Genomic DNA, 26,776 nt, shown 5'->3' with positions numbered 1-26,776 from the left:
TTCAGTGAGGTTATGTTTATGCAAAATGTTAAGTAAAGTAGGTACAGTCTATGCTAATTTTCATATCCTAGCTGTTTTCAGTCTTTGAGATTTCAAAAGTTGTTGCTCCATGCTCAAGAATAATTATGTTACCATATTTACTTAAATTAAGCCATTTCTACTGAGAATGTGCAAAAATAGCTGCTGAAAATCTGAGATCTTTGTGGGGGAAAGATGTGTTACAACTCAAATGGCATAACAATTTTTGTGCATGAGTTTGAGGAGAGAGGGTATTGGTAAAAGAGAGAAGCTCATCTTCGTGGAAGAGATGTAATCTTTCAGTATTTACATAGTACTCTCTCATCTTCAAAACTCTTTAAGAACATTAGCTAACAATTCCTCACAACATCCTTTGTTAGCTAGGTAGGAAAGTATTTTTCTCATATTATAGACAGAGAAACAGAACAGTAAAGTGACTCACCTGAGGGCACAGAAGGGAGTCGGTTTCAGTTGTAGGATTAGAATGCAGGAGTTCTTGGCTCCTTATGACTTTGCACGCTAGTGCACACGCTCTTGCTTTCTCAGGATAACTTTTTATGCCCAGCGTGTTACACCCCTAAACTGAGTAAAGGATTTAGACATACAATTCCCTTTGAAATTAATGGTTGCTCTATGTATATTCTCCTAATTGGTTTTGAAATATCTCATCCTAAACTTTACATACAAACCCAAAGGTACTTGAATAGATCAACCTCAGATTTTGTAAGTTTATATTTTAATTGCTGTGAACACTTGCTTTTTCAGCTCCCAGTGAAGGAGGAGCCAATGTGTTTACTGTATCCTACTTCAAAAGCAGTGCCTACCTGGCTCAGTCCCCACAACTGTACAAGCAGATGTGTATTTGTGCTGACTTCGAAAAGGTTTTCTGCATTGGACCAGGTCAGAATAACTTTGTTTTATCAGAGTTTTTCATGCTGCAGTGATGGCTTAGAGCAAGCCTGTGACAAATGGGATGATGTGCACACACGGAACGTTTGATTCCTTTTGCTGCTTTCTCTACATACTGAACAAAAGTTTCAAGGAAGGGCTACTAATTGGACTGACATCATGACAGTGTTTAAGGGGTAAGCTGATGGAATAAAAGTGCAATGCTCAAGTCAGATGCGTTGATAGAAAGCACTGGTGTTCTCTAGCAGATGTTGCTATGTAATATTCCAGGCCCAGGGATGAAAAAGAGGGAGGACTGGAATGGAAGTCAGTAATTCAATGATGAGCTAAAACAAGCTAGCAAAGTATCTACTAACTCTGTGATGCCAGAAGCTGATGATTCTTGATGAACATTCTTCACTTGTCCAATACCAAGCAGTTAAAAATATGCATAGTTTTTTACATTCTTTAAATTTATTTTAATTCCTAAAATGCACCCATCCTGTGTTGTATGTCTACCAACAACTTCATTTAAACAACACCCCCAATGTAAATTGGATTTAGAGCAAAGAACCCTAGGCCTTGATTTCCAATCTCCCTTTCCTCAAAAGCTTTTGAAAAACAGAAATAGTGTCTGCTGAGCACTAACATATATCTTTCTCAGAACTGTAAAACTAGTACATTTAAAGTTGGTAACTAATGATTTATTTCTAAATTGGCAGAACAACTTCTAACGTCAGAGAACTAAAGATTTCTAAAGGTACCAAATGTTATAAGTCTTGCTCATTACCAAAATTAAGCTCTGGGGACAGGAAGAGGAGCAAAGAAGCAAAATTAAGCTTCTTCTACAGGAAGAGTTGTATGTGGTTTTAGGTAAAAGGAATTGTCATGCTCACATACAGCAATGCATGATTGATGCAAGACATGATGTGATTGAGTTATTTTTTGTAAATCAAATACTACTGTAGTCATTTTCTTTAGGATACAAGATCATTCAGAATTTGTACTCTGATTTTACAGTGTTTAGAGCTGAGGACTCCAATACACACAGACACCTAACTGAGTTTGTTGGTCTGGATATTGAAATGGCTTTTAATTACCACTATCATGAAGTGGTTGATGAGATTGCGGACACCTTAGTACAGATATTCAAGGGACTTCAAGAAAGGTAAACAGAGCATTTTTCATTCCGTGAACAGCTTCGTCTGCTTGAGATCTCTAGGGTCCTCGCAGGAAAGTAGTGGGCGCTCCATCCTCGCTCTGTCAAATAACTGCTAGGAACCTGATTTATACCGAGAGCGCTTCAGAATTAAAGCTCTTACTCTGCTTGACTTGCCCTATGCATCTTAGATTTTGGAATTCACTGAAGAATCAGGACAGGAAATGATCTTTTTCTACCTGGGCTGTAATTCCTAGGGTATGTCAGAGGGCATTATAAGAAAACTCACTGTTCTTCTGTTGAAATGGCCTCCTAACAGAAATTATCTGTCCTCAAATTTAAATGTCCTTACTTTTGTGCACATGCAAACTCTTTGTCCTTATTTTGATGTTGAGCTATATATTTGCTCTTACAGAAATTTTTTTAGAATCCTATTTATTGTAGTAGTCAGCATTATCTGCTATGAAAGCCAAGAACAGTGTATTCCATTTTTTGCTACATACCTCACATGACAAATCTAGTTCATCAAGTTCTGGGAGGAAATCTAACATCCATTTCCAGATTATACAGTATTTTGCTGCCAGAAACAGATCTTATTACCCGACCAAAAGGAAATCTGTTTTTTTTTAATGTTGGATTTACATAATACTTAATTTCAAAGGAGTAGAGCTAGTAAAGAGGGTTGGGTTTTTTGTTTTGTTTTTAAGAGCAATGATTATGAGGAATAATCTGGTCAGTCAGTTACTTCTTGAGAGAGGAATGAAGCAGCAAGAGTAGTGTTAAAATATTTAACTTCTGTAATATTTAAATGGGGATTGCATTATCTTGGATAACATTCAGTTTTGATTATATAGAACTCTCCTAGAAACTGTTTCAAATTAGTTTTTGTGTGTTGCAAGAGTGACTTCTTGTGGCAAAAATATGCACTGCAATTGTAAGCTTATTGCTCCACTGCAAATTAAATACCTCTCCTCTCCGCCCCTCCTCCCTCCCCAATGCATACAGGTTTCAAACTGAAATTCTGACAGTGAACAAACAGTTTCCTTGTGAACCATTTAAGTTTTTGGAGCCAACTCTGAGGTTGGAGTACCGTGAAGCTCTGGCTATGCTCAGGGAAGCTGGAGTAGAGATGGGGGATGAAGACGATCTAAGGTACATACATATTGTTGGCATGTAGCACAATCTTGTAAAAGTGGTCTAGCACCATCTGTTGTTAAGGTGTCAATTTTGCATTGTGTGACCAAAGAGCATGAGAGCACATCACAAGTTTTGAAATGAAGAATAAACTAGACCATATCTGTTAAAAAATTAAAGTGACTGAATGTGAAAATAATTATTTTTTTTTACTGTAGATTTTATACCTTAGAAAGCCCTGGGACCCAACACAAAACAAACTAAAAGTACGAGGAGGGTGGAACTCCTTTTAAGAATAAAACACTTTTCTGCCTAGCAGTGGCAGGAATCTGTGCGTGATTTTAGTTCAAAAACTCTCCAGTCAAAAATCTTGCTTATTGATCGCTCCTTCTACCATGGAAATTGGCTATACATTTTTTCCTGTTTAACGTTGGTCCTGATCTAATTCCCATTGATATCAGTGGAAGTTGGATAAAGGCCGTGTGGGTTCACAACAGCTTCCAAGTACATTTACCACATAAAAACATTTCTGTTCTTTCACATATGTACAACAACATAGAGGTGTGTGTTACTCTACAGGTAAATAAAAATAACAGATCTCTGCCCCCAAAAGGTTGCAGTCTGAGGGCACAATATTGCAAAATGCTTATTTCCATATCTAAGTGGTAGCATTTTACACCCATTTTACACAAGTGTCAATGACTGTGCAAGGTGCAAGGCAGTGGGGAATCAGGCCCATAGTCTTTCACTAATCAAAATAATGTGAGAAGAACTAGCAAGGTAATAGCAAGCACATATGTAGATATTAGTTAATTCAGGGGGGTTATATGTCTGCAAAGTGGGATGTTGTAGGACACTACCACACTTCATTTACGAACACAAAGAAATGTGATTAATGTTTTTAAAATTCTGAGTTGTAGGATCTAAAAATATTCAGGAACTATTTGTATGTTTTCCAAAGGAGGGTGTGGGGGAACCCATCAGATATAAATCTGTTTAGTTCTTTGAGGTGTATGTCTGGTAAAGGTCTAAGTTGATATATTCTGATGGTGAGAATATTTCTTTTCAGCACACCAAATGAAAAGCTTCTGGGTCGTCTGGTGAAAGAGAAGGTACCTATCACTTCAGAATAAATTACTCTCTTTATTAAAACTGAAGGTTAATCTCAACATAGAAAACTAGAGAGAAATGTCTGTTTTGTACAAAACAGCTTTTTGCATCTCTAATTCAGGCTGTTTTCAGAACAGGCCAGAGTCATTTGGGCAGCATTCTATGATTGACATAAGACTTCCTCAATGATTATTCTAATCAGTCGTCCCCAAACTTTTGAGGGGCGTGCCCCCCGCTTACCCCTGTCCGTACCCCTTGGGGCTGGGAGCGGGGCTGCAAGTCTGGATGGGGGGAGTGGGAATGTGGACGGGGTAAGAGGGCTGAGGTTAGAGTCGCAGATGGGGGTGGGTCTGGGGCCAGGAGTAGGGTTGGGAACAGAGTTGCAGCAAGGGGCCGAGGCTAGGGGCGGGAGCAGAGCTGCAGCTGGCCACGGTGGGGGCCTGCAGTCTGATCCACGGCCAGGTGCACCGCCGGTCCTGGCCCGGGCCTCGGCCCCAGGCCTGGAAGAGAGCTGCAGCTGGGGGCGGAGGTGGGGCCAGGAGTGGAGCTGTAGCTGGGGTGCCAAGCCCCCGGCTGGGTGTGGAGCCGCACCAAAGCTGGGGATAGGGCCAGGTGCAGGGCTGGGGCTGGGTGGTGCTCCCTCCCCGCCCCCCCACGGGGTTGCTGTGCCCCCCCCCCCAAACGTTTCTACACACCTTCCGAGGGGGGGTGCACCCCACAGTTTGGGGACCTCTGTTCTAGATATGTGTGAGAGGTTGTTTTTTTTTTTTTTTTTACTATTCATCAATCTATTGACAGTTTATTTTCTTTCACATGAATAATTGTTCTTAAAAGCAAACTATAAAGTAAATATTTGAATATCTTTTTATTGGCTTTTTTAATATTTATTTTTTACCATCTCATAGATTGTAAATTCCAAAATGATAATGCTTTAAAAAACTACTCTTCCCAGAAAAGATTTTTAGTTGCTCTAACCAAAACACAATGTGAGTTTCTCCTGGTAGTTTTGCAGTAACTAGTTCACTGACAAACATCATTCTGAGTACATTCAACCTGGTGCACTAAGAACATAAATAAAATGTAGCCCTTTAGTTTGGCTTCCATTAGGAATGGTGGGAGAAGGGAAAATCTGTGTTTTGGCAAATTTAAAAAAAACACCACCACATTTATTGGGACAAGGAATTTTATATTCAAGAATGCTAGAGCTCATTACAAATGCAGTGTCCAAAAATCTAGTAAAGATAGTATAGTAGTACCCCTTTTTAATTATTGTTTTTCAAGCTAAGATATGGTGAAATAAATGGACCAACTGTTTCTCCTTTTCTTAAATTGTGCAAAAGTTAATAAAAAGATGAGGTTTTAAACTAACAGACCTTTTGTTTAGATTTAAAACAATCATTGATTGTGGCTTCCTCTATGTAACCCTCACCTCACCCCATTTAATCTAGTATTCACTTTATTAAAATATTTGGTCTTCTTACAGTATGATACAGACTTCTATATTCTTGACAAATATCCTCTGGCTGTGAGGCCTTTCTATACAATGCCGGACCCAGGAAATCCCGTAAGTAAAGTTGTGTAGTGTTGTCAGTGTGAAAAAGCAAAGTTTTAATCTAGCTATGAAAACCTAATCTGACAAGCACAGCTGAGTTAAAAACTTTTTCTTATGTGATCTGCAGTTCCAATAAGATTTGTTATTCACATTGGTATTAGGAGTAAACCAATGTCTGATGGGCCATACATGTATTACAGTTACATTTACTAGTAAAAATCTGCCAGAAAGAAAACAGAGCTGTAAATATTAGAAACCCGTAGGAGAAAACTTCCCAGCAGAGTCCTTGTCTAATAGAGTACTGCTGTTTCTGTAGTCACTAATGCATGGAGAGCAAAACTATTCTTACAGGGGAATAAAAGCTGTAGAGGAAGCTATGTTTTCTTTAGTTTTTGTATGGAGTCCCCAAATTGTTGCCAGAATGGGCTCTGCGTTTTTACATTTACATTTGCTGAAACTCCAGATATAAATGTTGTGATTCTGCAAAGAGGGAGGTGGAAGAATTCAGGTTCATAAATCAAGTTTGTCTGAATGTGATGACAGGAAGCAGAGCTGAATTTACTTACTGATGCTGCTGTAGCCCACAGTACTTCACACCGTCATCTCGCCGCATCAAGTATCATAGGTGAAGTTACTGAAAAGTGCATGTTGGCTGGTTGCAGGCTGAGCAGGTGTCAGTGGGAAATGCACCCTTCTCTCCAACTTCAATCACTAATGAAATGCAAACTTTTCCTTTCCAGAAAAACTCCAACTCCTATGATATGTTCATGAGAGGGGAAGAGATTTTATCTGGGGCTCAGAGAATTCACAATCCTCAGCTGCTGACAGAAAGAGCCCAGCATCATGGCATTGGTAATAAAATGTTTAAACTTCGAAAGATTATAAATTGTGAGATAGAATTTGTTTTTTCATATGACTTCCAAAATCTGTGCAAAGCATTGGTAATGAGGGAGAGAACAGTTCAAAATTGAAGCATGAAATCAAAACCTTTTTCTCTATTTCTGTCTTTAGTTTCAGGCATGACAGGCATACTCCTTGTCTGAATCATTTGCATCAAGGGAGTTCTGAATGTTTTTTTTATACCTTTCAAGAAAGATTTTGGGACAGTTTGATATCATAATCTGGTGCAATATTGCAATAGTAATACTGACTCTTGCACCACATTAACTAATTTATTTCTAATTTAACCATTTGTAATCCATTATATTGTTAATCCTTATGAAAAACGTATAAACTATTTTCTAAGAGCTGTAGAGAGTACAGGAAGTAGGAAGGCCTTCTGCAGCAACAGACAGGGCACTCTTACCAGAGCAAGTCCCACCCTGGCATGGTTACCTGCAGCTGTGAAGTCATGCTGATTTCTGGTATACCACTTTCAGTGCAACTCCCCACTGTTGGTGACCCTTGGGCTTTGAACCAGTAAGAGGGGAAATGGGTCATGTAGGGAACATCCATCAGTGGAACTGGGGAGGGAATCAGCATGGATGCAGCCTGAATAATAGAGGGAGACAGAAGAGAATGCGTGGAAAACAGAAGTGAATCAGCAGAGGTGAGGTGAGTATTGAGTCGGGCTACTTTGTGAAGGGTAGCAAGTAGGGTGGCAGTGCATCTATCTTGGAGGTAAGGAACAGCAGCTGGGAGAGGTCTCCTGCTGGTGGCTGTGAGGAGACAGAGAAGCTGAAGAGGGTACACTGAGCTTCAGCTCCTCAGTATAGTGTACCAGCATGAATGTTCCATTATATTCCTCAGCTCTGTAAGGGTTAAGATCGCCATGATGTACAGTAGAGGCCTAGCTGTCATTCCACTATAAAAGGCATTCCCCAAGTAAATCACATCAGGGGACTTCATGGAGTTTCATAAATTAAAGAGAATATTCCATATAAAGTCATAGCTTCCAGACAGTGCTTCATTATTTACATCTGTTTGATAGCTACAGACTGACATCTGGTTTCACAGCTTCATTGCCCAGTTTTTGTTTTGTAGAATCATTATAGACACATCCAAGCATTTAGTCTTTGGGCTTCTTTGAGTATATTAGTAAGATAAAACATTAGCTCTGCATGAAAATAAAAATTATTTTCTTCTCTAGACTTGGAGAAAATAAAGGCTTACATTGATTCCTTCCGTTATGGTGCACCTCCCCATGCAGGTGGTGGGATAGGTAATGTATCTGCCTTGATTTTATTTTTGCTAGATTCCAGCCCAAGTTTAACTTCAGATGGTCAGTCTCAAGTAACTTTATTTATGATTACAGTAATCAATCAAGTGTTCAGAATAAAATTCAAAAAGTTAACCTGGATGTATGGTGTGGCCTTGGTGAGCAACATCGTAAGCTCCTTATCTAAGAATATTTAAGGAAAAAAGCTTAAATTGTGAGCATTAGTAATTTCATAAAATGGAAAATATTGAGGGAATAATCTGCCAAGGTTCAAAGAAACATGAGCACAAGAATAAATCACTTGTTAGTCACATTGATCATTCTTATTTCCAACTTTAATAAAGAAATACTCTACTTCGTATGATTTATTATAACTGACTTAAAGTGAATAAAGATAGTGGAGGCTCTAGGCCCCTCATTGTTTTTGATGAAGCCATTCTGAAGTCAGGAAAAACCAGTTATTGCTTTTATTTTATTCATGGTGAAGTTACTCAGCTGAATCTCATTGATCAGCTTTGGCTGCAGCTACTTGTTCAGCAAAGATACTGAGGTTTAGGGGCTTCCTATGTGTGAGCATTTTAAATATTAAAGTGAACAAAAATGAGAGAATTTTTCGAAGTGTATAGCATTAAATTTTAAAATGCATGTTAAGCACAGCAATTTGCAATTGCACACACTGGTCTCAGCAGCAAAATGTAACCTATTCATGCATTTTGAAATAGAGTTCTATATGTGTCCTAAACACAATAAGTGCCCGAAACCAATGTTCTTTGTTCCGGTCTCTCTTTGCCTGGGTGTCTTATCTTTGTAAAATGAATTTAGAAAATTCTAAACAAATTTTCAGAAAAATTTCTAAATCAGATATTTTCCTCAGTAATTAGATTTATAAGAAATTTGTAAGCAACCCATTGCAGAGAGGGCTTTATGTAAGATGCAACTGTCAGTGAGCTGGAAAGGCAGCTTGAACAGTGAAGTGGCAGCATTTGCTGATGTCCTGACCAACATAATAATTATCTCTAGAGAAGACTGTGAGGAACTTTAGAGAGACCTAAAAAAGCTAGGTGAATGGGCAGCATGATGGTACATAAAATTCAGCGTTTATAAATACACAATACTGCACACTGGAAGGAATAATAATTTCAGCTACATCCAGTAGTAGGTATGAGTTCTAAATTGCCTATAACCACTACGGGATAAGGAAGAAACTTCCCCTCAGCATAGGTTATTCCATAGTTGTCTACTAAAGTTTCTGACACTTTGCCCTGAAATATTTGGTACTAGACACTGTCAGAGACTGCTCGGATGTGTACTGGCATCTACTATGTTCTTAAGACAGCACTCCTGTCTCCCTCATTTTTTTCTCTCGTCTCCATCTTTATTATTTATTTATTTATTTATTTATTGTAGCACCCAGAGGCTCCCAATGAAGTTGGGGCTCCATTTTGTCCTTTAGTGCTCACCTACTTAGTGTGCATAGCCCAATCCAGGTACACAGTAACTAATTTTATGAGGCAGAGTAACACATGGCAGAATGTGTGTGGTGTTGGGAAACTTTCATTTTTTATGGTGCTAGTTCCGTTTTGTAGTCAGTTATACTGATACCTCAGAGCAGTTGTATGCCCTATTGTGTGTTGGTCCTTACTCTGCTGTGTATAAAGCTTGTTAGAATTGTTAACTGTGTGTTCATGTTGTCAAGAGTTAGAAACTAATGAGTGACTAGACTGGATTTAATTTTTGCAGGGTTGGAAAGAGTAACTATGCTCTATCTGGGACTGAGCAATGTTCGTCAAACCTCCATGTTCCCTCGGGATCCCAAACGACTAACTCCTTAAGACATCTGTCTGAAAGCTTCCTCCAGTCCCCTGCTATTGATCAGCCTATACCCCGACTACTTGTAATATGCACTAAAATAAGGAAGTCAAATCTACTGAAGTGCCACGACAATAACATTTTGAATCCTTCACTACCATCTGTTTAAAGGGAAGTATTTTAATAAATCTGGACTCTTTGCAATAGGTGTGTGTACATTTTTTATGTAATACTTACGTTCAGTTAACGTTATACTAATGCATTACTTAGTAAGTTTCTAAACACTTCAGTTTTAATAAATTGTTTGTGCAATAAAGATTACAAAGATATGAATTTTTAACTTACAGCAAAAAGACTGTATATCCTATAGTGCAGTATTTGATTGAAGTTTAAACAATAACTGTAGACAATGGTAACCTAAAAAGCAGGCAGAAAGTAGCAAGTTGCTAACTAATTTGCATGATAAACTGAGTATTATGAAAAGCAGGTGAAAAGTTGAACTTTCTTAACTAAAAGTGTTCATACTAAATTGTAAAAATAGATTGCAGTAAAACTCAAAGTAAATTATCTGTACCGTATCTGTCTTTTTTTCTTTGGGTTAATAGAAAATAATCCTGAGCATACAGAAGTTGTTTGGAAAGAGATGCTACAACCACCTGAAGTTTAACTGGTTTATTTTTTTTTTCTTTTTGTATATAACTCCTTCAGAAAGTAATATAAAGACAATGGGACCACTCTTGGTTTTAAGATAGTGTGTGTATTACCCATGTATGTGGTAGGAACCTGCCCTGTCCCTGTCAGGAAGGGGTTAAAGACCTACTCTGGGCAGTCAGCTCCAACCCCACACACCTGTGAGGCCTGCTCCACCAGGAGAAGGCCAGCTCCTTAAAAGTGAGTATCTAAACCCAGTAAGGGGGATGCAGAGCTAGTTCGCAGAACTCCCTAAACCCACAGAGCAGGGACTGCTGACTAGAAAAGACATTTAAGATTCTCTGCTGCCTGGACCCTCTGGATAAGTAGATAGACCTTGTTTACCTTGTTTATTTTCTTCTTTTACTTAGAGCCCAGGAAACTCAGCCTGGTCCCTCAGCCTGACAAGGGGTTAGAAACCCAGCCCTGACAACTGACCCCATTGCCTTGCAAGGAGAATAGGGCAAAGCTGGACTTTTTGTGAGTTACAGAACTGTACAGGGAGGGAGGAAGGAACTGCTTCCCTGATATTTACAACTCAGGGGACACAGCCCCCTCTTTGGACCAACACTATAGCAAATCCTGCTGCAAGAGAAAGGTGTTGGGGCAAAAGAAGCACCCAGAAAGGGGTGCTCTAAAGGTAAAGCTTCTGACAACATACGAAACAGGAATATCTGAGGAGAAATCAGCAAAAACATTTCAAGAGGAATGCGTAGAAAATGAATTTTAAAAAGAGATTCCCATGAGCTGGTTTCTTAGTGTCTGGTCCTTATAGAATAATTAGTAAAAGAGGGAGAAAGTTTTTAACATATTTACACCATCATTTTAACACAGGAGAATAATGTGAGCAATAAATATTGTGTTCTGTTAATTATAACTCCCATGAGCAGGACGAACTGAGCATTCCGCCACTGTTTTGCATCTCTGATACATAGAACTGAAAAACTATATTTTTTATTGTTCATTTTTTAAACTTGTAAATTATTTCCCCAACACAGTGTTACCGCCTGAAAGCTCTTGTATTAACTAGTCTTTACTTTTAAACAACCCATGTAGATATAGGGAAAAAAATTCAAATTAGGATTGATTATAGCCCACAAGCATCAGTTTATGGAGCAATTTAGTCATATTCTTCCTTATTTCTAACACTGATCAGTTTAAAAAAAACAAAACCAATTTGCTTGAGATTGGTTTTTTTCATCTCTCAATAGTTTATTGTTTTTTTTAAGCCTACCAAGGTCAGTTGTTCCTTCTCAGAATGATGCATTGCCTTCTATAATGAAATAAATTAAAATTATTAATCTTTGTATATATGAAATGTCTACTCACAAAATCTTCAGAATGAGCATTTTGTTTTGTTAGAAACATAATTCAGTGAGGCTATTATCTGAAGTAGCCTCACTCACAAGGTAAAATGGATGAGGCAGGGGGCAAGAAGCGTGGGGAGGTGGATGGGAGCAGGGGCCGGCCCTCCATACAATTTTGGAAACCCAATATGGCCCTCATGCCAAAAAGTTTGCCCACCCGTTATAAAATGTTGGCCTTAACATTTAACATGTTTAGAGAGCCTTCTGTAGGAGGAACTTTAAAATCAAGATGGCAACAACACTTAGTATCTATAAAGTGCCTGGGGAAGCAGATACTGGTTATAATACAAGGATCAAATTATGTGCAGCTGTGGAGCATTTTTCAAAAAGGCTAATCAGTTTTTGCAATTGCCATCTAACAAGGCTTTAACCTTGAATGTTTTGTGAGGGAGTTCTCTAATAAAACATTATCAGTTTAAGATGCCAAAAGCTTTGATAGAAGTCATGCAATTCAGAGAATACACTGCACAGCTTTGCTGTTGTGGTGATTTACTTTGGAACTTTCCCAGAATTATTAATTTATGTTTAAAATCTGTTACAGTGTCCCAGTTGTATTTAACAAAGCTACATGGATTATAAATACAGCTGATTATTACAGATTTATTACTAGCTTCAAAAGAGTTGTTTATTCAGCTAATCCAATGGGAATTAATCAAATTCAATTAACTTTTCTCATAGAGAGCTGGTAATGTGTCTGGGTGACAGGTTTTTTTGGAAGCCCCATTTGTGATAACAATCACTGCCTCATGTTTTGTGCCAAAAACAAATTGAGGAAAGACTATGTTTCAGAAAGAATTAAATGCAGGTTGCCTTTTTTTCCTTTAGCCATGTAAGTATGCAGCATGTTTGGTGCATACATACCATGTAATCACTGTGGGTACTCTCTGGCAATGTGCTGTATCTGTTTTTCCATAGGAGCTGTCCTAGCTCATGTTTCAGTTCAGTTTATTCACACTTGCTACACTAGGGCCATATTTAGGATGTGAGGCTGGACTCCTCTATATGCATAATCCTTTACGTGCAATTTCCTCTTGGCTGCCTAAAAAATAATTCACAAGAACAAATACTTTCTACATTAAGATTTATATTCTGCTCTGGTGATGGGGTTTTTTTAATGTGGAGGTAAGTTTGGGTGTAAAACACTTTATTATAACATACAGTTAAAACTTTACAAATAGTTCTCCTACAATTGTATGGATGCTGTCTTGATAAATATTTAATCTCGTATAGCAGATTTAGAAAAACTAATTGTGTGTAATCCTTAATTTCCACCAATTTTGGGGAAAGATCCCAAAATGTTAAACATTGATCTGCATGACTGCTTCCTTTATTCCAATCCAGACTTCTATTTTTTGTATTCTTAAATATATATAAGGACATCAAAGTCTCATGTGTAACTAGTCAAACATTCCAGAATCAGAAAGGATATTAGAGAGAAATAGCCACAGAGCCTCTGTAAAACTTGCTTTGCTTCTAAAATATTAATACAAAGTAAACCTAGGGGCTAGTTCTCTTATGAGAACACATCTGTATTCTTCATAAGAAAGTTCTCTGTCACGCTGGGCAGATTCAAAGGCAATTCAAAGCTGACAATCAGCGAGCCCAGGCTCTGCAGATCATCCCCTGGCTGCATAGAAACAGAGTCCTGCCTTTGCCAGCAGGAAGTCAGGCAGAAGCAAACTTTATTAATATTTCCATTCCTTTATTCAACTTTAGCAGTCAGAAGCATGAAGTTATGGGGTGGACCTACAGAGCAGTGGGCTTCCTGATTGACAGCTCTGAATTGCCTTTGAATCTGCCCAGCAGAAGGACAGTCCACTTAGGAGTATTGCCAGGCATACTATCCTGTAGACCAGTGGTCTCCAAAGTTTTTGGATCACGCACCCCCACGGTGGCACTGAAGAAAGCAGAGGGGAAGACCTACTGCAGGCGTGCCGCCGGAGGGGAAGACCTGCTGCAGGCATGCAGAGCTGCCACCGAAGAAAAACAACAGCGGAGTGCCGTCCGGCGATGCTCCTCCTGCCGCGCACCCCCTGGGATCCTCTGGCGCACCCCACTTTGGAGACCACTGCTGTAGACAATAAATTAGCAGAGAAACCAGTCTCATATTAGGAAGCAAAAACCAGTTCACAGTGCTATTGAAAGTTGCTCTGAACATTAAGAGCAAGAGAAGTTGGTGCATTTTATTAAGAGGGTAGCTGGCTTTGATATCCCTATTCCTTTTTCCCCTCTGACTGCCCCATTCATGCTTGCACTGGTCCTGCCTAATTATAGCTACCTGGCTTGAGTTTTGTTTTCTTAACCATTTTACTCAGTCCTATCTCCAGCCAAGTGTCAGATGAGGCAGAGAAATAGAATACTTCGCTCCAAAAATCACAGTTAAAAGAAGAAATGTATTTAGATTAGCTTCCTTTAAATGCACTATTATACACATGGGAATGTTAGTCCTTTTATTTAACTTCTGTTTTCCTTTCCCATCTAGCCTGTTTTCTGTTCATTTGTAGTCTCTTCATCTGCAAGTATTTGTTCTCCTGCTTGTGAGAATCTCTTGGTCTTAGTGGTCACCTTTTTTTTCTAAATTAACTTTCACAGTGCACTTCTGTTTTTTCTGAACATCTGTCCACTATTAGAATCTGGTCAAGGGTTCAGTTTGTAATGACAGTGCATGGGTGGTGTGAGGAGGGTTTGGGAAGCAGTACGCAGCTTCCATTAACTTGCTTATGTTTTTTTTTTAGAAGACTTAAAGCCCTTCTACATATGAGAACCAAAAGTTGGAGAGTTGGATATTAGCATGAGTAATGTCCACATAACATGAGTATTCACATTATAAAGTTATATGTGGATGACTTTTACAAGAGTAGTAGCCATTAACAGGCCAAATAAGTCTCAACTAATTTATGCATTTTCTGCTAATTTCTAATGTCATGGCTTTTCTTTAACTTCACATTGACACACAGGGTCAGTGTTTACACTGCTAACAAAATAAACATCGTCCACGGTGGGGAATGTATTTGCTTCTTCTACCAATCTAGTGTATTGAGGTCAGAAGTGGAAACCGATGGAAATTACTCATCTTAAGTGACGATCCCCTTCCTGAATTCTGAAATAAAATATGGTGGAGAAGAGGGGACAGACTAGGTTCCACTAATGTTCCAAATAATGGCAGAGTGCCATGATACCTTTGTTCTGTTGCTGTCTCATGTTACTGAAACATTAACTTCCACAGCATCAAGGGATGGCCTTTAAAGAATGACTGAGATCATACAGAATACAAACATAAACTTTTCAGTGCGAGAGAAATGTACTGCCTAAATTTTATACCAAAGATCAGTGTAGCTGGATAAGGTAGATAATGTTAATGGCATACAGATAAAAAGCAAACAGTTTGCATAGTTGCTTACGTTTTTGTCAGATCAAAAACTTTTATTTATTACTTATCATGCTAGTGCCTTGAGCAGCAGGCAGTCCCTGCCTTGAACAGCTCACAATCTAATTCAGGTGTGGGAAAACTTTTTGGCCCGAAGGCCACATCTGCGTGGGGAAATTGCATTCAGGGCCATGAATGTAGGGCAAGGGGGTGGGGTGTGGGAGGGGGTGTGGTGTGCAGGAAGGGGCTCAGGGCAAGGGCTTAGGGTACAGAAGGGATGCAGGGTGCAGCAGAGGGCTCAGGGCAGGGGGTTAGGGTGCAGAAGGAGTGCAGAGTGTTGGAGGGGGTTGGGGTGCAGGGAGGGGTACGGTGTGCAGGAGGGGGCTCAGGGCAGGGGCTTGGGGTGCAGGAGTGGTTTGGGGTGTGGGCTCCAGCCCGGTGCCACATACCTTGAGCAGCTCTGGGATGGCAGTGGCACTAAGGCAGGCTCCCTGCCTGCCCTGGCCATATGTTGTTCCTGGAAGTGGCCAGTATGTCCGGCAGTGGCTCCTGGGGGTGGGGCAGGGCAGGCAGCTCTGCTGCAAGCTGCCCTCACCTGTGGGTACTACCCCCAAAGCTCCCATTGGCCACGGTTCCCCATTCCTAGCCAATGGGAGCTGCGGGGGGTGGTGCCTGCAGGCAAGGGCAGCGCACAGAGCCCTCTGCCCCTCCTCCCTCCCCAGGGGCTGCAGGGACATAGTGCTGGCCACTTCTGGGAGAGGTGTGGGGTCAGGGCAGACAGGGATCCTGCCTTAGCCCCGCTACACCATGGTGCTGGCAATCCCGCAGGCCAGACTGAAAGCCCTGACGGTCCGGATCCAGCCCACGGGCCATAGTTTGCCCTCCCCTGATCTAATTAGACACAGCAGACCCAAGATGGGGGAAGGAGTGTAACACACACACACTGAACAATGTGATGGTTTGTTTATTTTGGGGAGAGGTGGGATAGTTATTGCTAACTTTGTAATACTTAAAAACTGGACACTTCCATGGGAGTGCTGAAACCTGCCCTGCCTCACCTCTTTCTGCCCGAGGCCTTGCTGCCCTCCCCCCCTGCCCACTTTGTTCCTCTTTCCCCCTCCCCCATCACTCAGTGCTCCCCCACCCCCTCAAGGTTTGGTGGGACTCGCCTGCGGAGCTGGAGCTGGGAGCTGCAGCGGTCAGATGCAGGTAGGAGATGGCCCCAGCTGAGAAGGGACTGGTGCAGGTGATGACCTGGCACCTCCCATGCCCTCAGTAACCCGAATTTTGGTGTCCGGCCAGTAGATCTGACCAGATGCTGCCAGGTCCCCTTTTTGACCGGACTTTGCGAACGTGTATGTTACTATAAAAGGCACTCTTAGAACATACAACCTAATATTTCACCAGATGCACTGATTCATATTACTACCTGTTCATATTGGCTGCTTGTGTTAAAGGACCTGGATGTTTGCTTAAGGATGAACTAAACAGCATAGAGTCCAATCACCCACTCTGAACACACAAGGATTTACTGACAGACTGGCCAGTTTCCATTTTTCTTGGTTACAAGCAACAGCAGCCCCAAAATCCAGCTATGTATTAAAAAAGAAAAAAAGCTCTAAATACTGTTACTCATGGCAGTTATTGACGAAAAGTGTACAGCCAACTAATTGACTATACTTGCAATTCGATATTAAGAACATTCAAGACACTAAATAACCAAGCTCAGTCAAATGTACTGTCTAAAGACAATACAGTATAGAACAGGATAAAGAGTTAATACATTGCCAATACTTCCCAGGAAGTGAAATCTCACAATGTGTTTAGTTCATCTTACACAGAAGATGTGCATTCCAAATTCCCCCTTAAACTAGCCATTTTTCATAGGATGGTTGTATACAAGTTACAGAATCCTGTTCACATCACTTACAGTTGAACTAGCTAGCTTGTGCCAGCTTTGTCTTTGGTGCTTCCTGTACTTTCCTATTTTTCTACTGAATATTAAATTCCAAACATGAAGGGGCATGTAGATACTCCCCAATACAAAGCATTCATACGTCTTACATTATTTCCTTGAAACTCCCTGTACCTTTGTTTCTAGATATTACATTTTAGAACATAATGCTCAACTATTTAGCTTTTGACAGTTTTTGTATTTGCATAAGCCAAGTGCTGAGCTATACTTGTCCTGGAGCATTGTGGGATATATGCCTTAGCATAAGTAGGCAAGAATAAGTATAATATAATGTATCATGATTGCCCAACACACATACACATTAGAGCAATTGCCCATTCAATGTGGAACTGGCATGAAAGGAGTTAAAACATTCCTGTAAAACCTTTAATACCTCCTGTGTTCACCTTACAGGTATTTAATCTTATCAACTCTTTCAAAAACTCCCATGTGCATTTACTGTAACACTTAATTATGTTCATATTTGGTTTATCTCCAGCAAAACTGATAATCCTACAGGTAGCTCTACTGGGGTTTATGATGGGTTAGTGGTGTTTTTTGTTTGTTTGATTTTCCTACTCTGGACTCATGTTCATCATGGTAACTGATAGGTACATTTTATCTGCTCTTTTGATAAAATTATAAAGTACTGCAATTGTTCACATCACATGGTGTTTGTGTGACTGATTCCCCTGTTAACTTTGCACTCTGATCCTGTACTTCTCAAACTTTGCTTAGAACTGGTGATAAAAAGTGGGGTTACTTAGGGCTTGTTGAAATGTGCATGGCAAGGTGAAGTCTAAAACTACAATGCACTAGCCTGCTGTGCACTAACTCAGTGTGAAACACCAGCAAATCAAAGCACACTACAGAACTTTAATGCATTGTAGCAGGAACCACACATCCAGTTAGCATGTGGCAAGATAGTACACTATCCATTTACAACCCAGTCTGCTGTGCACTGACTGTCTGTATAGACAAGCCCTAACAAATCTTCCCAGGAACATCCTTGAAGAGAAATCCTTCTTACTTGAAGATGCTAGGCTTTGCTTCATGAGTTTTGGTTTCTGTCAAGGTTCCTTCCCCACTCTGAACTCTAGGGTACAGATGTGGGGACCTGCATGAAAACCTCCTAAACTTACTTTTACCAGCTTAGGTTAAAACTTCCCCAAGGTACAAACTATTTTACCTTTTGCCCTTGGACTTTATCGCTGCCACCACCAAACATCTAACAGGTATATAACTAGGAAAGAGCCCGTTTGGAAAGGTCTTTCCCCCCAAAATCCTCCCAAACCTTACACCCCCTTTCCTGGGGAAGGTTTGATAAAAATCCTCACCAATTTACATAGGTGAACACAGACCCAAACCCTTGGATCTTAAGAACAATGAAAAAGCAATCAGATTCTTAAAAGAAGAATTTTAATAGAAGAAAAAGTAAAAAGAATCACCTCTGTAAAATCAGGATGGTAAATACCTTACAGGGTAATTAGATTCAAAACATAGAGAATCCCTCTAGGCAAAACCTTAAGTTACAAAAACACACAAAAACAGGAATCTACATTCCATTCAGCACATCTTATTTTATCAGCCATTTAAAGAAATCAGAATCTAATGCATATCTAGCTAGATTATTTACTAAGTTCTAAGACTCCACTCCTGTTCTGTCCCCAGCAAAAAAATCACCCAGACAGAGAGAGCCTTTGTTTCTCCCCCCATCCAGCTTTTGAAAGTATCTTGTCTCCTCATTGGTCATTTTGGTCAGGTGCCAGCGAGGTTATCCTAGCTTCTTAACCCTTTACAGGTGAAAGGGTTTTTCCTCTGGCCAGGAGGGATTTTAAAGGTGTTTACCCTCCCCTTTATATTTATGACACCCCCCCAAATCACAGATAGGGTGAAACGCTGGCTGGGATTTCTTCCTGGAGCTCTAGGAAAAAACAGAGTTAATAAGACACATGCACCTCTAAATACACTACCAAGTATATAAAGACTAACAATATTTTCCACATCTCAAGGACGATTTTAACCAGTTGATTCTGGGAAACTTTCACGGGAGAGTGCATCAGCCACTTTGTTAGAAGCTCCTGAGACGTGTTGGATGTCAAAATCAAAATCTTGGAGAGCTAAACTCCACCGAATAAGTTTTTTGTTATTTCCCATGGCGGTATGAAGCCACTGTAGCGCAGCATGGTCGGTTTGCAGGTGAAAATGCCGTCCCCAAACATATGGGCGTAGCTTTTCCAGAGCGTAGACAATGGCGTAATATTCTTTTTCACTGACTGACCAGTTGCTTTCCCTCTCAGACAGCTTCTTGCTGAGAAACACTACAGGGTGGGATTCTTGATCCGGTCCTTCCTGCATTAAAACTGCTCCCACACCACGCTCGGACGCATCTGTGGTTACTAGGAACGATTTGTCAAAGTCTGGGGCCCTTAGTACAGGGTCAGACATGAATCATAGAATCATCGAATATCAGGGTTGGAAGGGACCTCAGGAGGTCATCTAGTCCAACCCCCTGCTCAAAGCAGGACCAATCCCCAACTAAATCATCCCAGTCAGGGCTTTGTCAAGCCTGACCTTAAAAACTTCTAAGGAAGGAGATTCCACCACCTGCCTAGGTAACGCATTCCAGTGTTTCACCACCCTCCTAGCGAAAAAGTTTTTCCTAATATCCAACCTAAACCTCCCCCACTGCAACTTGAGACCATTACTCCTTGTTCTGTTATCTGCTACCACTGAGAACAGTCTAGATCCATCCTCTTTGGAACCCCCTTTCAGGTTGTTGAAAGCAGCTATCAAATCCCCCCTCATTCTTCTCTTCCGCAGACTAAACAATCCCAGTTCCCTCAGCCTCTCCTCATAAGTCATGTGTTCCAGTCCCCTAATCATTTTTGTTGCCCTCCGCTGGACTCTTTCGAATTTTTCCACATCCTTCTTGTAGTGTGGGGCCCAAAATTGGACACAGTACTCCAGATGAGGCCTCACCAATGTCGAATAGAGGGGAACCATCATTTCCCTCGATCTGCTGGCAATGCCCCTACTTATATATCCCAAAATGCCATTGGCCTTCTTGGCAACAAGGGCACACTGTTGACTCATATCCAGCTTCTCGTCCACTGTAACCCCTAGGTCCTTTTCTGCAGAACTGCTGCCGAGCCATTCGGTCCCTAGTCTGTAGCGGTGCATGGGATTCTTCCGTCCTAAGTGCAGGACTCTGCACTTGTCCTTGTTGAACCTCATCAGATTTCTTTTGGACCAATCCTCTAATTTGTCTAGGGCCCTCTGTATCCTATCCCTACCCTCCAGTGTATCTACCTCTCCTCCCAGTTTAGTGTCATCTGCAAACTTGCTGAGGGTGCAATCCACACCATCCTCCAGATCATTTATGAAGATACTGAACAAAACCAGCCCGAGAACCGACCCTTGGGGCACTCCACTTGATACCAGCTGCCAACTAGACATGAAGCCACTGATCACTACCCGTTGAGCCCGACAATCTAGCCAACTTTCTATCCACCTTATAGTCCATTCATCCAGCCCATACTTCTTTAAGTTGCTTGCAAGAATACTGTGGGAGACCATGTCAAAAGCTTTGCTAAAGTCAAGGAACAACACGTCCACTGCTTTCCCCTCATCCACAGAGCCAGTTATCTCGTCATAGAAGCTAATTAGATTAGTCAGGCATGACTTGCCCTTGGTGAATCCATGCCGACTGTTCCTGATCACTTTCCTCTCCTCTTAGTGCTTCAGAATTGATTCCTTGAGGACCTGCTCCATGATTTTTCCAGGGACTGAGGTGAGGCTGACTGGCCTGTAGTTCCCAGGATCCTCCTTCTTCCCTTTTTTAAAGATGGGCACTACATTAGCCTTTTTCCAGTCATCTGGGACCTCCCCCGATCGCCATGAGTTTTCAAAGATAATGGCCAATGGCTCTGCAATCACATCCGCCAACTCCTTTAGCACTCTCGGATGCAGTGCATCCGGCCCCATGGACTTGTGCTCGTCCAACTTTTCTAAACAGTCCCGAACCACCTCTTTCTCCACAGAGGGCTGGTCACCTCCTCCCCATGCTGTGGTGCCCAGTGCAGTAGTCTGGGAGCTGACCTTGTTCGTGAAGACAGAGGCAAAAAAAGCATTGAATACATTAGCTTCTTCCACATCCTCTGTCACTAGGTTGTCTCCCTCATTCAGTAAGGGGCCCACACTTTCCTTGACTTTCTTCTCATTGCTAACATACCTGAAGAAACCCTTCTTGTTACTCTTAACATCTCTTGCTAGCTGCAACTCCAGGTGTGATTTGGCCTTCCTGATTTCACTCCTGCATGCCCGAGCAATATTTTTATACTCTTCCCTGGTCATTTGTCCAATCTTCCACTTCTTGTAAGCTTTTTTGTGTTTAAGATCAGCAAGGATTTCACTGTTAAGCCAAGCTGGTCACCCGCCATATTTACTATTCCTTCTACACATCGGGATGGTTTGTCCCTGTAACCTCAATAAGGATTCTTTAAAATACAGCCAGCTCTCCTGGACTCCTTTCCCCCTCATGTTATTCTCCCAGGGGATCCTGCCCATCAGTTCCCTGAGGGAATCAAAGTCTGCCCTTCTGAAGTCCAGGGTCCGTATTCTGCTGCTCTCCTTTCTTCCCTGCGTCAGGATCCTGAACTCAACCATCTCATGGTCACTGCCTCCCAGGTTCCCACCCACTTTTGCTTCCCCTACTAATTCTTCCCGGTTTGTGAGCAGCAGGTCAAGAAGAGCTCTGCCCCTAGTTGGTTCCTCCAGCACTTGCACCAGGAAATTGTCCCCTACACTTTCCAAAAACTTCCTGGATTGTCTGTGCACCGCTGTATTGCTCTCCCAGCAGATATCAGGGTGATGGAAGTCTCCCATGAGAACCAGGGCCTGCGATCTAGTAACTTCCGTGAGTTGCCAGAAGAAAGCCTCGTCCACCTCATCGCCCTGGTCCGGTGGTCTATAGCAGACTCCCACCACGACACCACCCTTGTTGCTCACGCTTCTAAACTTAATCCAGAGACACTCAGGTTTTTCTGCAGTTTCATACTCGAGCTCTCAGCAGTTATACTGCTCCCTTACATAAAATGCAACTCCCCCACCTTTTCTGCCCTGCCTGTCCTTCCTGAACAGTTTATATCCATCCATGACAGTACTCCAGTTTTGTGAGTTATCCCACCAAGTCTCTGTTATTCCAATCACATCATAATTCCTTGACTGTGCCAGGACTTCCAGTTCTCCCTGCTGGTTTCCCAGGCTTCTTGCATTTGTGTATAGGCACTTGAGATAACTCGCTGATCGTCCCCCTTTCTCAGTATGAGGCAGGAGCCCTGCCCTCTCACGCGCTCCTGCTCGTGCTTCCTCCCGGTATCCCACTTCCCCACTTACCTCAGGGCTTTGGTCTCCTTCCCCCGGTGAACCTAGTTTAAAGCCCTCCTCACTAGGTTAGCCAGCCTGCTTGCGAAGATGCTCTTCCCTCTCTTCGTTAGGTGGAGCCTGTCTCTGCCTAGCGCTCCTCCTCCTTGGAACACCATCCCATGATCAAAGAATCCAAAGCCTTCTCTCCAACACCACCTGCGTAGCCATTCGTTGACTTCCACGATTCGACGCTCTCTACCCAGGCCTTTTCCTTCCATGGGGAGGATGGACGAGAAGACCACTTGCACCTCAAACTCCTTTATCCTTCTTCCCGGAGCCACGTAGTCTGCAGTGATCCACTCAAGGTCATTCTTGGCAGTATCATTGGTGCCCATGTGGAGAAGCAGAAAGGGGTAGCGATCCGAGGGCTTGATGAGTCTCGGCAGTCTCTCCATCACATCGTGAATCCTAGCTCCTGGCAAGCAGCAGACTTCTCGGTTTTCCCAGTCAGGGCGGCAGATAGATGACTCAGTCCCCCCGAGGAGAGAGTCCCCGACCACCACCAAGTGTCACTTTAAGCTAGTTAAAGGCCTTCTGACACTCTTCGGTCCACTGAACGGCATTTGGCTGTTTCTTTTTGGTTAGGTCTGTCAGTGGGGTGGCGATTTGGCTGTATTGCGGTACAAATAGTCTGTAATAACCGGCAAAGCCTAAGAAGGATTGAACCTGTTTCTTTGACTTTGGGACAGGCCACTTTTGGATAGCATCCACTTTGGCCTGTAGGGGGCTGATAGTTCCTTGACCCACCTGGTGTCCAAAGTAAGTCACTCTGTTTCGGCCTATTTGACACTTCTTAGCCTTCACAGTTTGTCCTGCCTCCCTTATGCGCTCAAAGACTTTTTGTAGATGTTCCAGGTGTTCTGCCCAGGAATCCAAAAATATGGCCACATCGTCAAGGTAGGCGACTGCATATTCTCCTAATCCCGCTAGGAGACCATCTACAAGTCTTTGGAAGGTGGTGGGTGCATTCCGCAGCCCGAAAGGGAGTATATTAAATTCATACAGCCCGAGATGTGTGGTGAAGGCTGACCTTTCCTTGGCGGATTCATCTAGCGGTACCTGCCAGTACCCCTTGGTTAAGTCCAAGGTAGAGATGAACTGGGCCCGTCCCAGTTTCTCCAATAGTTCATCTGTGCATGGCATTGGATAGTTGTCAGGGCGAGTTACAGCATTTAGCTTGTGGCACCTTAGAGACTAACCAATTTATTTGAGCATAAGCTTTCGTGAGCTACAGCTCAAGCTTATGCTCAAATAAATTGGTTAGTCTCTAAGGTGCCACAAGTACTCCTTTTCTTTTTGCGAATACAGACTAACACGGCTGTTACTCTGAAACCTAGCATTTAGCTTACAGCAGTCCACGCAAAAACGTATCTCCCCATCTGGTTCGGGAACTAGAACCACTGGAGATGCCCATGCACTGCCAGAGGGGCGGATTACACCCATCTGTAACATATCCTGGATCTCCTGTTCTATAGCAGTTTTAGCTTGAGGAGACACCCAGTAAGGTTGGACTTTAATTGGTGAGCATTACCTGTGTCAATGGAGTGGTATGCCCATTCAGTCAGTCCTGGGGTGGCTGAGAACGTCGGCGCGTAGCTGGTGCACAGCTCCTGGATCTGCTGTCGCTGCATACGCCCAAGGGTCATGGAGAGGTTCACCTCTTCCACACCACCAGCACTTTTCCCTTTGTAGTAGACACCATCAGGCCACTCAGCGTCGTCTCCTCCCTGGGCTGTAAACTGACAAACCTTTTAATTCTCTGGAATAAAAGGGCTTTAGAGAATTAATATGGTACACCTTAGGCTTTCGGTTGGAGGTGGGGAATGCTATGAGATAATTAACAGCTCCCAGGCGCTCCTGGACCATGAATGGCCCTTCCCACGACGCTTCCATTTTATGGGCCTGGAGCGCCTTTAAGACCATGACCTTGTCTCCTACTTTGAAGGAACGCTTTCTGGAATGTTTATCATACTAGGCTTTTTGCTCTTTTTGAGCATCCTGTAAGTTTTCTTTAGCAAGGGCTAGAGAGGTTCGGAGGGTGTTTTGTAGGTTGGTTACAAAGTCCAGAATGTTAGTTCCTGGAGAAGGTGTAAATCCCTCCCATTGCTGCTTCACCAACTATAATGGCCCCTTAACCTCGCGACCATATACAAGTTCAAATGGTGAAAACCCTAAACTGGGATGTGGTACAGCTCTGTAGGGCAAAGAGCAACTGCTGCAACACCAGGTCCCGATCATTGGAGTGCTCATTTATGAATTTATGTATCATGGCCCCCAAAGTTCCATTAAACTTCTCCACCATGCCATTGGTTTGATGGTGGTAAGGAGTGGCAATCAAGTAATTTACCCCTGGAGCTTCCCAAAGGCTTTCCATAGTTCCTGCCAGGAAATTAGTTCCTGCATCTGTGAGGATGTCGGAGGGCCAACCTATCCTGGCAAAAATGTCTGCTAGTGCCTGGCACACACTTTTAGCCCTGGTGTTGCTTAGAGCTACTGCTTCCGGCCAAAGGGTGGCAAAATCCATGAAAGTCAGTATGTGCTGCTTTCCTCTGGGTGTCTTTTTCTGAAAAGGACCCAGAACATCCACAGCTACTTGCTGAAATGGGACTTTAATGATGGGGAGTGGCTGGAGAGGGGCTTTGACCTGGTCTTGGGGTTTTCCCACTCTTTGGCATACCTCACAAGACCGGACATAGGTAGAAACATCCTTGCCCATTCCCTCCCAGTGGAATGAGCTCCCCAAACGGTCTTTGGTCCTGTTCACCCCAGCATGGCCACTAGGATGATCGTGGGCTAAGCTCAAGAGCTTGACCGGTACTTAGTTGGAACTACCAACTGTCTCTGAGGATGCCAGTCTTCCTGGTGTCCACCAGAAAGAGTTTCCTTGTATAAAAGTCCTCTTTCTACAACAAACCTGGATCGATTAGAAAAGCTGAGAGGCGGTGGTTGCTTCTGAAAGTATCTTGTCCCCTCATTGGTCATTTTGGTCAGGTGCCAGCAAGGTTATCCTAGCTTCTTAACCCTTTACAGGTGAAAGGGTTTTTCCTCTGGCCAGGAGGGATTTTAAAGGTGTTTACCCTTCCCTTTATATTTATGACAGTTTCCTAATACAGCTCTTAGAATATTTTGCTTTGGGTTCTATGTAACTGTTAGCCTTTATGTTCTCTCCCCAACCCACTTCATTTGTCTGTGACTGCAAGAATGGGGAAGCAGGTTATCTGGATTCTATTTCTGACTGTGCCACTTAGCCTCTGTGCCTCAGTTTCTACATGTGTCACATGGGGTCATGACAACTTCCTGCATTACAGGCATGTGTTGAGGCTAAGTTGCTGTTTGTAAAATGTTTTGGGTAGAAGGCACCACAGCAGTTTCTGCAAAAGTACTTTGTATTGATTCAATCTGTAATACAATAGTATAGAGTAGACCACAGCACAGTGCTAGTTGAATGGGTACATAACTTCTAGCCAAGTTGATCCATGCACAACGGAGTGCAGACAGTAACCTAGACAGAACACTTAAGCAGTGACCACTGGAATTAGGGACAGTGCTTGGAGGAATATTTGAGTTACCTGTATTAAGCTCTATCCATGTTGGTACTTGAGCTGAACTTTACCCAGGTATTAATCCTGCTGAAGTGTAAGTTACAGTCTGGTTGTGGTATATGCATGCGGATGTGACAACCCCCTAAAACAGCAAATTTAGTGTAGACAAGACCAAAACCATAGAGCAGAAGTTTGTTGATGTTGAGGGTGTTTTTAGTGCCGTCAAGTGATTAAAAAATTAATTGAGGTTAATCACACAATTAAAAAAAAAGTCACCACTAAACAGTTTTAATCACAGTGTTAAACCATGATAGAATACCATTTATTTAAATATTTTTGGATGTTGCTGAAGCACTGTCTTCTTCAGCAAAGCATTCAGGACCCTGAAGGCTTTTTTTCAGCTACCAGCAGCTGCGGACAGGCTCCCTCTATTTCCCAACCCCAGCTCAGCTGCAACAAGGTACACGGGCGGGGGGAGGGGGACACTCGGACAACCAGCAATGTTGTCAGGTTACAATACCATAAAAGTTTAGGAGAGAGTTCTACTTAAAATTTGTCTTTAAATAAGTCATACATATGCTGAAATGGCTCCTCACCCAAC

At 42.2% G+C, this 26,776-nt stretch overlaps 1 protein-coding gene and 1 long non-coding RNA gene across 4 annotated transcripts in view; one reads left to right on the top strand and one right to left on the bottom strand.

Moving 5' to 3' along the window:
- The window catches only part of DARS1 (aspartyl-tRNA synthetase 1), a 67,570-nt gene extending 57,173 nt beyond the window's left edge, over nt 1-10,397 (top strand). For both annotated transcript variants that reach the window (XM_037911997.2, XM_037911998.2), the window contains 8 exons: nt 784-918; nt 1,927-2,074; nt 3,071-3,217; nt 4,269-4,311; nt 5,793-5,873; nt 6,602-6,713; nt 7,951-8,022; nt 9,760-10,397. In XM_037911997.2, coding sequence (XP_037767925.1) covers nt 784-918; nt 1,927-2,074; nt 3,071-3,217; nt 4,269-4,311; nt 5,793-5,873; nt 6,602-6,713; nt 7,951-8,022; nt 9,760-9,851 — 830 coding nt within the window. In that variant the 3' untranslated portion in view covers nt 9,852-10,397. The remainder of the gene's footprint in view (nt 1-783; nt 919-1,926; nt 2,075-3,070; nt 3,218-4,268; nt 4,312-5,792; nt 5,874-6,601; nt 6,714-7,950; nt 8,023-9,759) is intronic.
- A 482-nt stretch (nt 10,398-10,879) lies between these two features.
- Nucleotides 10,880-26,761, bottom strand: LOC119567308. 2 transcript variants are annotated; one of them, XR_006284698.1, is made up of 4 exons: nt 24,165-26,761; nt 16,682-16,844; nt 13,837-13,956; nt 10,880-13,805 (listed from the first exon to the last, which is right to left on the bottom strand). It is a non-coding gene; the product is annotated as an uncharacterized LOC119567308 (long non-coding RNA). The 2 variants fall into 2 exon arrangements; XR_005227257.2 differs by lacking the exon at nt 24,165-26,761 and having other exon boundaries at nt 16,682-18,276.
- Between the last annotated feature and the right edge of the window lie 15 nt (nt 26,762-26,776).

Source organism: Chelonia mydas, chromosome 11 (genome assembly GCF_015237465.2).
Source record: "Chelonia mydas isolate rCheMyd1 chromosome 11, rCheMyd1.pri.v2, whole genome shotgun sequence".
Taxonomy (NCBI): Eukaryota; Metazoa; Chordata; order Testudines; family Cheloniidae; genus Chelonia; species Chelonia mydas.
This window is presented reverse-complemented; position numbering and strand designations above follow the sequence as displayed.